This window comes from Pholis gunnellus (assembly GCF_910591455.1).
Source record: "Pholis gunnellus genome assembly, chromosome: 12".
Taxonomy (NCBI): Eukaryota; Metazoa; Chordata; class Actinopteri; order Perciformes; family Pholidae; genus Pholis; species Pholis gunnellus.
Genome location: NC_136539.1, coordinates 19746321 through 19757590, shown reverse-complemented (window position 1 = coordinate 19757590; position 11270 = coordinate 19746321). Strand labels below are relative to the sequence as shown.

At 39.8% G+C, this 11270-nt stretch overlaps 1 protein-coding gene across 2 annotated transcripts; it reads right to left on the bottom strand.

Annotated features, from left to right (window-relative positions):
• Positions 1-974: 974 nt before the first annotated feature.
• On the bottom strand, positions 975-5762 carry esd (esterase D/formylglutathione hydrolase). 2 transcript variants are annotated; one of them, XM_079170823.1, is made up of 9 exons: positions 5724-5762; positions 4856-4930; positions 4652-4740; positions 4018-4116; positions 3306-3430; positions 3091-3210; positions 2345-2443; positions 1910-2077; positions 975-1244 (listed from the first exon to the last, which is right to left on the bottom strand). In XM_079170823.1, exons 2-9 carry the CDS (start codon positions 4921-4923, stop codon positions 1164-1166), a joined length of 849 nt encoding a protein of 282 aa, XP_079026949.1. In that variant the 5' UTR covers positions 4924-4930; positions 5724-5762; the 3' UTR covers positions 975-1163. The 2 variants fall into 2 exon arrangements, with proteins under 2 accessions (XP_079026949.1, XP_079026948.1); XM_079170822.1 differs by having other exon boundaries at positions 5652-5741.
• Positions 5763-11270: the final 5508 nt, after the last annotated feature.

Here is an 11270-nt window from a genome sequence, read left to right as displayed (position 1 = left end):
CTGCTGAAGCAGTGTTGTTGTTTTTAATGTCTCTTGTTTTGTATATAAATATTGTCCAGAAACAGCCTGTACTCACATTTTTGTACTTTTCTGACTGGGAGGACATTTATTTTTTATGTGACTTTGATGTAACATACCCTTTTGTAACTCTTTGTGAACCTTTTCTGTAATTTGTTGTACAGCAACTCAAATTTAAATGCATGAATTGTCCCTTTTAATGTCGCCTTAACTGCTGTGAATACTGTATATAATGCACTGTATTTCTCATCACTATCAGTAAAGACCTCAACTGTCTAAATAATGCAATCACTGAGTGGAAATACTTTATGCACAAAATATGTGGATATTTAAATCACACCTAAGCCCTCTAAAAACCCTGTAACAAAGCGCCACACACAACCACCTCCATGGTTCACGGAGGATGCTCTGAATAAACGAACGGCGAGTACGAGCTGATAGAAAGGCAACAGTAACTCAAATAACTCGTTACAGCCGAGGTCAGCATAAGAGCGTCTCTGAAGGCAGAGCACATCGAACCTCCAAGCAGTCGAGTCGGTATAGTATGTCATAAAAGATAATATAGTATTTCATAAAAAAGTCAGATCGTAAAAATGTCATAGTATTTCATAAGTGATACAAATATAGTATGTTGTAAAGAAGTCAGAAAATATCGTAACATATTGTGTCATCTTTTATGTTCCTGGGCCCACTCAGTGTGAGAAACGTTATTGAAGGGAAGGTGCAACGCTTCAGTCAAGTGATGTTCTGAAGACAGAATAGCGGCCAACAGCAAAGTCTCAGTATCCACAAGAAGACGAGCATCCACAAGATACCACTGACCTGAGCGCTGCATTACCAGCCGACAGCTTTAGTATAAAAGAAAACCCTTTACTCTGCTGGAGGACATTATCTGGAGGTTTTCACGCCGCAGGTCGACAAACTTCAATAAAGAACAAAACACCAACATGTATAACTCAGGATTTTATTCTTAAAAATGCAGCTGCGACTGTTAGAATTTGGTTTCCGGGGAACCGATGATGTCATTGTACTCCATTCTGCTTGCGGTCGATGTCGGGAGAGCGGAGCCGCCGGGTCAAAGCGAGCTGGACCGACGTGTCTGAAGGAAGCCGACCTGAACGCTCCTCCTCCTCCTCCGGTGCTGATCAGGCGTTGAGGAACTTGGCGTGGTGCTTGATGTGATCGTTCATGAAGGAGTAGATGAAGAAGAAGCTGTGGTCGTAGCCCTGCAGGAGTGAGACAAATCAAGTGAATAACTTCCCAAGTTTCTGTCTTCATAGTACGAAACACCCGTTCTGTGGAGCAGCAAGGACACACGATGTAGAAAGAAAGAGTGAGAGACACTCTTTTAGAAAGTTTGCCAACTTTTATGTGGATGTCTCTTGCAAACACTGACTAGTTGTCGTAAGAGAAGTAGCTCGTTTGAAGAAGAGCAGAGCCAGTTTTGTGTGTGTGTGTGTGAGTGTGTGTTGGAGCGAGAAAGAGAGTAATGTGTTGTGAAAGGACGAGGAAGACTCATCTGAGCAAAGGAGAGTTTTAAGTTTAGCGGTGAAGACATTAAGTAAATGTACAGAAAATAAATGCTGCTGAATGTTCCCTTTGACCTGAACTTTACACATCAACGATGTTCGGAGAGGAGGAACAATCACAGCATCACGTGAAATTATTGTTTCCTCTCAACAAATCTAGATTCACGGCCCTGCTCTGTGAGATGAAGGTTTAGGATAACTGATAACCACTTAACAGTGATTAATAAGGAAAATAAAGTGACAGCCATAATAAATAACACCTACTTGACTACCTGTCACAGGGAGGTGCTTTACCCAGCATGCAACTGTTATGTTGATCAGTGAGCAGACAAGTGTCAGAATGAAAGCCTAGCGGAACTGACCGGCTGCAGTCTGAAGACTACGGGGATTTTCTTCTCGGAGCAGACGGCGATCAGGTTGTCGGGCAGCAGCTGGCTGGCCGACAGGAACTGGTCGTCCCGGCCCTGATCGATGAGGATGTCGAGCTGAGGACCGGAGTACGACGACGCCAACGCGGTCGCATCGTACGCCTGAAACGGAGGAAGAGGAGGACTGAGAACAGGAAGCCGGAGAACTCGTGGGATCCTTAAACACTCAAACAGTTCAAACTGTTACTACTTACTTAAAGTATTGTAACTTGTTACAATACTTTTGTAGTACATTTAGATGCTAATACTTCTACTTTTATGGAAGTAAAGTTTTGAATGGAGGACATTGACCACACAGTCCTCCCCATGATACGATCAGTGTGTGATTATTACAGTTATCGTCGGGACCACAGTCTGCAGAGCGCTCACCTCCCACGTGGACCTGTCGGAGCCCAGGTACCCCGAGAAGGCCTTCTGTCCCCAGGGACACTGCATCGGGTTACAGATGGGAGCGAACGCAGACACAGCCTGCAGGAAACACACGAGCACACACCAGCATCACAACGTAGTACGAGTACACACACACACAAGGTATTTCACTGCGGTTTTTGCATTTCTCTAAATATACATTACACACAACAATTTAGACAAAATAGACATTTTTTTTCTCTTTTGGTTTTTTTACTTTATTCAAAACTAACAAACTTGCATCTAGTCTCTGTCTTGTTTTATTTTTTATTATGGAAGAATTCTCAATAAATAACAGTAATAATCAGAATATTCGCTGTATTTATGTCACATTTGTTGATGTTGGTCCTCATCAAATGTTTTTTTAACGCTGTGTGGAAAAGTTGTGAACAATAAAGTTCCTCACTCCCCGACTAGAGTGTGATTCAGCAGCTGTGGTCGGTTCTCCTGTTTACTTTCAGTGAGAGTAAAGAGGTTTGCTGAGTTGCTATTAGAGATCAGTGTGCTGCAGCAGTGAATTGATGAACAGTATTGTACGTATAAAGTTTATTTAAATATTTCACTGAATAATAAAATTGGATACTCTTGATATTTTTGACCTGTTTCATTTACTGGAAATAAAGCTTTTGATGAATGATGGATAATAATGTCAGTAATCTGGTTGTACACACACACACACACACACCCTCCTGAATGATATGCATTACCTTGTATTTCCCAGGGTTCTTCAGGGCACAGATGAGCGCCCCGTGGCCGCCCATGGAGTGACCGCTGATGGACATCTTGTCCGGGTCGGTGGGGAAGTTAGCGTTGATTAACTTGGGGAGCTGAGAGAGAGAGCGAGAGAGATCATCAAGAAAACTTAATGAGCTGAATGTAAAATTGAAAAGTCCGTTTTTCAGGTGACATAAATCCAACGCACCTCCTCAGTGATGTAGGCGTACATGCGGTAGTTGGTCTTCCAGGGGTCCTGCGTGGCGTTGACGTAGAAACCAGCTCCGGTGCCAAAATCCCAGTTCTCGTCCTCTCCCTCGATGTTACAGCCACCTGGTGCATGTTGGGAAACGGTGGCGTGTCAAAGTGTTGACAGGAAACCATCTACATCTCTGAGGTACTGCAACATACTGTGAAGAAGGTTGTAGAAAGCCTGCAGGCTAAAGGCTCCGGGCTATGTTAGCCGTTACTAGCTCAACACACGCCGATCACTGACTGCCTACATTACCAACAATGCAACGCGACTGCTGAAAGTTCAAACACTTCTGACAAGGAAGAATGTGTGGAATAAAAAAAGATATGATGTATGTTATGATGTTAAAGACATTTTGTAAAAAACATTATTGTCATACTGAGGTATTGAATGTAGATTAGTGAGTGAAAAATTAATTTAAACAATTTAGCAAAATGCTGCAGAATAACAAAAACTAATTTTAAAAAACCTGTTAGGGTCTGAATACTTTCTGAGTGTATTCCGTCATCTGTGGGATGAATACGGATAGTTTGATACAACGAAGAGGACAGTGAGCAGAATCAAGCCTTCAAAATAAACAGCACTCGTGTTGGATGAAGTCCTCCCCTGTAGAGCAGGTTTGTTCTACTATGTGTGTGTGTGTGTGTGTGTGTGCGTGTTTTCATACGTGGACTGGTGTCCGGTGCGACGATGATGATGCCGTGCTCTGCAGCAGGGACCTGACTGCCGGCTTTGGTGATGAAGTTCTGCTCCGTACACGTCAGACCTGCAGAGAAACAGAATGAAAACTGATGATGATGAGGAGGAGGCAACAGAGAGCTAAGATACACAGAGACTGGTGATTTTCTAAAGTCTCTTATTGTTAATAAATCTCAACAATGAACGTATTTACTAACAAGTATGGTGTTAGTATCACAGCCTGATTTATCTTCTTCCTCTGTGCTTTAGAGCTCCTTTGTTGTCCAAAAACTATTAAAAACACATCAATGAGTCACACTGGGTGACATGTTACCATGAAAACACACACACACACACACACACACACACACACACACACACACACACACACACACACACACACTAGTTTATTTATTACATACACAGTCCTCCTGCCACAAACACTCACTAGAGCACCAAATGTGGTTTACTCCACCACGGAAGATATTTTTTAAAAAATCCTAAATTCTGTCTTTAATAAAAACTACAATGACCAGCTTTTTTGGGGGGGAAATTACGGACTTTTTAAACATGACATGATATATTTGTGAGGTGTTTTTAAAGAAGTACGTTTTCACACTCACCAGAGAGCCAGTACATGACGGGACACTTGTCCGTCTCAGCCTTGGGAGGCAGATAGACTGCGAACTTCATCTTACACTTGAGCTCAGTGCTGCATGGAGGAAACACAAACACACATCAATTCATGCCTTCACAGGTGTGTCTGTGTGTGTGTGTGTGTGTGTGTGTAAACTTGGACTTTTGAGCTTTCAGCACACAGATCTCACCTGTCATGTTCGAACACCTTCTGGAAGCCACCAGAGCACTTGTTGGAGGACACTTGTGTGACGGCCATCTCTGATCTGAAGAACAAGCAGAATGAAAACAGTCTTTTAACACTAATGATCAAAAACTGAATATTTCACTGCTGCTGTTCCAACTGATTTAATGTGGTTTACAGTATTTTATCTTATTTCAAAATACAGCTAAAACTGCAAGAAACATCCTTTTTAACAACCCATTGAGTGTTAACACATTGAGATAAATGTGATAACTTATCTCAGGAGCACGTTGTGGATCTTTTTACAAAAAGCAGCTTAAATAGCTTGTTAAGGAAGACTTTGCAGTGTTAAAGTTTAGTTGATTAAATAACGTTACCTGTGAAATAACAGTGCTTATTCTGCACAGCTTTATAACACCATACAGTTACCTTTTACACTTTGCATATATCATATGGGCACATTGTGGCAGCTGTTATACAGCTACATGTAAAAATAGTAAAGTTAAGTTGGTGAGAGTTAACCAGGTAGCGTTTTACAAGATGCATCCTTCATATACCGAATTACCCAGAACAGCGTTCCACTTTAAAAACGCATATAAAGAATCTTAACCACTTTTGTAGTTGCAGAGCAAATTTAAAATAGTTATATCTTAAGGGGAGTTTGGCGTGCAGGGATTAGCAAGTTAACTTAGCTCGTGTTACTGTTAGCTCTCATTTACGAGCGTTTGCTCGAAGTTAAAGCTTTTTTATAACTTGTGACAAAGCAAACACACAAACTAGAAGCATAATTCTCCGGTGCATACCTTGTTAAATCACAGTATTTGGCTGAAACGTGAGCTCAAACGGTGCAGAAGTGTCGTTCAAACCAGACTTACCAGAAGGTAACAGAGTCCGACAACGTCGGGGTGAACGTGGTGACGTCAGGCTTAACGTGATGACGTCACTGGAGCCTCCCCCTCCACGTTTGACGTAACGCGTATGTTCAGACGCTAGATGGCGCTGGTGTGTCGTAGAAAAATACCGTATATTTCAGTTTCATTTTATTTATTAATTAGTAATTATACTATCGAATTAGATTGTATTATTATTATTATTAATTATGATAATATTATTCTGCATAATGAGGACTTTACCATAATATATGTTGATACGAATACTTCAGTACTTCTGTTGAATGCAGGACTTTTACCTGTAACAGAGTATTTCTACACTGGTATAACTACTTCAGCAAAAATCTGATTATTTCTTCCACTATACTGAAAAACAAAAACATGATTTGCAAACAATCAGTGCGAGAATTAACATAATAAGATGAAGACAGGACACAAGAAGCCAAGCAGATGAGGACAGACATGGCCGGCATGCAGAGACGTGGAGAGATGGAAAGTAGCGTTTGTATTTGAGCTTGCTGTAAAAGGCTGCCTGGCCCAAAACATTTTCCACCATCGGGGACGTCCCTTTGGTTAGAGTCTCTCCAAAATACATAATTCCTATAAAACCTCACCACTGAGTTGTTGAAAGCTTTTCAAATCAGATGTCCAATATGCCATTTAGCCATCATGTTTACCATTTCTTATCAACCTGTTTTTAGCTGTCTGTGGCAACCGCTTTTTAGAAGAAGTAGCCCGCTTTGTGTGAATTAAAGCAAGTAAAACATAATATAAATGTAATTACTGTCCTCCTGTGTGTTTACATTCTGTGAAAAGCCTAATTTCTCTCAAATACAGTCTGACTTTGTTTATCTGTCTGTGTGTTGCTCCCCATATCATCAGTGTCCTCAGCAGTCTTCATCCCCCTCACCGCGTATGCAGAACCTGGATTGTAAATTATTTATTATTTACAATCGCAGCAATACTGGTGTCCTGTCTGTCTTTTCAGCTGCATCCTAAATTAGACCGTTTCAAATCGTGCACCACCCCCACCGCTCCAAATAAACCCAACAGATTAAATTCACTGAGCATCCTCAATACTCTCCCTGCTCTCAACATGATTATGCTTATGCCTGCAGACATTCACCCATGTGTGCTGGGAAGATTCCATTTATAACTGAATTTGTCATACGTTACTGTTTTCCTGCTCATCATTTATATCTCTCAGGCAGCAGTGGAAGGCCCTCAGTGTTTAAAGCCACTGTCCTCTAACTAGACATGTGTGTGTGTGTGTGTGTGTGTGTGTGTGTGTGTGTGTGTGTGTGTGTGTGTGTGTGTGTGTGTGTGTGTGTGTGTGTGTGTGTGTGTGTGTGTGCATTCCCGTACTGGTCTAAATCAACAACCCCTGAAGGTCCCTTAAAGGTGCAGTGTGTAGGATTTGGCGGCACCTAGTGAAGAGGTTGCGTATTGCAACCAACTAAAACTTCTCCCGTGAGCTAAAAACGTGTAGGAGAACTACAGCGGCCGACTCGAAGACGTGAAAACACGAAAACGCAAACAGTCCAATCTACAGCCAGTGTTTGGTTTGTCTGCTCCATAAAACACGAGGACTCTGTGAAGAGGACATGCTCCATACGTAGATACAAACGGCTCATTCTAAGGTAATACAATTATTTACAGTTGACAATACACTAAAGAAAACATAATCTTTTTTTATTCCTTTTCTTTCAATAGATCGCCAACATTTACCCTTGCTGGTCTGTACCTGACCTCTGACCTCCCAGACTCTGAGACTGAGCTACTAAATCAATATTTAACTAATAAGATTTCAATAAAAAAATAATGAGAATGTAGTTGAAGTATTTTGAAAACAAAGTCAGAATATTTTTGAGAGTAAAATCCTAATATTTTGAGAATAAAGTCTGATGTTTCTCAAGTAAAATCTTAAAATAAAGTCACAACATTTTTGTAAAATTATAAAACAAAGTCATATTATTTTATAGCTTAAATTCATATTGTTTAGAATTAAGTCTGAATATTTCCTGAATAAAGTTGTAATATTTTGAGGATACATTTTTACATTTTAAGTATGAAAGCTATGGAAGCCCATTCCCACCAGCAAAATAAAATTAAAAATCCACCCGAAAAAAATTAAATAAAATATAATCCACCCAAAAAAAATGATATATATATATATCCACCCAGAAAAAAAAAAGAAAGATGTTTTGTTTTTTTGCCGGAAAATATACAACATGCAATTCTACACAAGGTAACTATAACTGGTGACTTTTGTAAATGTTAGATGTTATATATCTTTATAAGTATTAATATGTAGAATTGCATGTCGTTTTCATGGAAAGACTGGCGAGGGGATGAAGCGACCTGTGAGGAGATCGTCACTGAAGCGCATGCGCGCTTCTAATCTCTTTTGCTAGCAAAAAAAAAAAAACACATCATAATCTTTTTTTAAATTTCTTTTACTTTTTTCCGGCAAAAAAAAAATAATCTTTTTTTTTTTTCTGGGTGGATATATATATTATTTATTTTTTGGGTGGATATTTCATTTTTTTTTTTTTTTTGGGTGGATTTCTTTTTTTTTTTTTGCTGGCAGGAATGGGCTTCCATAGTAACCTCTCTGGTGAAGCCCGGTCGGTGTGATCGGGACTCGTGAATCTGAGCCGAAATTTGGAAACCTGACACACAAACACAACCCATCGACAAGTTTCTGTTTCTAAATGATCTCTTTGTAAGAAAAGATCGAGGATGCAGAGTAACACCAGTTTGGATGATTTTATTTTTGGAACATCATTTGTTGCAGTTCATTCTGGGCATTTGATGATTTCCTATTTCACAGTTATTTAACAGCGCTGTTTCTTGCGAGTGTTTATGCAGATTTATTCATCCGAGTAAGCCGACCTCCGATGCTCTGGGAGTTGATGACCTGAGTCACCTCAGTGTGACAGACGTGACGTAGCGTTGGCACACTCACAAACACATGACATGTGTGGTTTATATTTCATGTATTGATGTCATCAACTGAGCTGAAAGAGTGAGATAATACTGTCATATTTATCCCAGTCGACCTCCACTTTATGTGGAAATAAGTGATTCTTTATGAACCTCGTGTTTAGGCTGACAAAGCACCGTTTAGCAGGTGAAAGTAAAATCTGACCAAGCAGAGTCTGAGATGTCCTAAAATGCACGGTTCAGAAGATACAACCTTTTCACTGAGATAATAACATGTAAGCATCTCAACAATTGTCATATTTGTATACTTGTTGCTTGTTGTTACTCTATTTAAAATAAAAAAGCATTAATGTAAGATAATCTGATGCCTCACAGTTACAGTACAGGGAGCCACTAACGTCTTTTCAGTGGTTAGAGTCAATAGACTCTGCTGGACAAATATGACATAATGACCAATCCCCGCGGGGGCCATATGTCCTATTTGAATATGTATGCATCATTTATATGTGAGGATAGAGAAAAGGCCAGGAGAAGTATTTTGGGATAATTTGTGCTTTAATAATCAATGAGGAACGGACACCAGTTATTAGTCACTGTATTACTTTTAATGTGTTTTAACAGTAGTTCCTCTATTTCTGAATGCCAGAAGTCTTGCCTCTCCTAAAACTGTTTCAGTGTGAAGAGATTTCCAATCTTCCTAACAAATGATCCGGCGAATTTGATCAAGCAACAGTTAACGAATTTAAAATAAATAAAGTGTAGGTTTTTATGTCTGTCTGTGGGTTTCTTGAGGCCATCTGGAGTCAGCGCCTCATCACTGAACACCGTAGCCTGTGGACACAGGTGTCTAATGAGAATATGAATAATAAATGGTCATTTCCTGATTAACCAAGCAGAAGCTGGAGCGACTGTAAGACAGAAAAGAAGACACAAATGAACATTTGGGGGACACAGTATTCATAGATATGTAATGTTCCTGTCCATTTTTACAGTCATTTCGCATCACCTTATATTATCTGGAATAGCGAAACAAGTTTTAAGAGATAAACTTTTGATAAATCACACTTTGTTTATGCCTTATTTAAAACGTATAGACATCTTAAACACTTTATTAATGAGACTAAAATAAATGCATTTAGGCATCGAAGAAATTCCTCAAGTGTATTTGGCGACCCTAATGAGATCTCCTGCGTCCCTCCTGTGGGTCCCGACCTAGTCTTTGGGCATTACAGTTATTACAGTCATTTAGCGGACGCTTTTATCCAAAGCGACTTACAATAAGTGTATTCAACAAAGGTATTCAAGAGAACTACTAGTCACCAGAAGACATAAGTGCATCTCCTTTTTTAAACGAATACAATAAGTGCAACAAACTAGTATGAATACAAGTGCTAAGTGGGCACAACTGTGTTATTCTGTTTTATACAATATAAAGATTTTATTTTCATGTCACTTTAATTCAGTGGCACTGCAACAAATGCCTGTAGAAAAAGGAAAGATGTGTTCATTGACCTTTTTTGCAACTCGTCTGAGAAACACAGCATGTCAATATAATCAGTTTTCACACAAGGTATGCCACTACCAGGAATTGCCTAAAAAGTTCTACAGGAACGCATGAAGGAATGCAAAATATCAGTACTCGACTTGAGAATCATTTCATATGTTTTCAAATGTTTTGTTTGTGTTTATTGTAAGGCCACACAGAACATCTTAAATGCTACGTTAGTGCTTGTGTGACATTTGTTTTTGCACTGTTCTTTGCACCATGTGGTCCGTTCGTGCCCGGCTGCTGTGAAATGAGAATCCCCCCCCCCCCCCCCCCCCCCCCCCCCGAGGAGAAATAAACTGTCGATCTGTCTGGATTACTGGGTTAATAAAGTGCAACAGAAACAACCCGGGAGTTACTGGTGTTATTAGTCAAGATTTGTATGGTTCACACCATGAACGCAGGGAAGGTTTGATGCTGACTGGCAAAGGGGTGTGCATCATTTTTATTTACACATCTGTGACATAGTGTCCTCAACAGTGGAATGAACCGTTGTCTTCCCACACACACACACACACACACACATACAGATGGATGGGAGGAGCTAGTCAAGTCTATCAGACCATCTCAGGATGTTGTGAGTTTAATCCGACTGAAGCAGAATCTAATTAACTGCTAATGGGCGGGAGTGGGCCATGAATGATAATGTCTGATGTGTGTGTGTGTGTGTGTGTGTGTGTGTGTGTGTGTGTGTGTGTGTGTGTGCACGCTCCTTTTGTTACTGTACATTTTGTGTGAACCTGATATACTGCGTGACCAGAAAAACAAATAAATCTGTACAATGTGATGCCATCAAATTAGGGCTGAAACTAATTTCACCTAAAAATACTTTCTAAAAGATTTCTTTGTTATCTTTTTTCTATCAATTAATATTCAATTCAGGAGAATCCTCAGGTGACATCTGCAAATGAATAGTTTTGACTGACCACTAATCTAAAAGATTTACAGCGATAATAAATCAGAGTAGAGCAGCAAATCCTCAAATTTTAGATGCTGTTTGACATTTACTTGATGAATGACTTCAACGAGTAATTTATTAT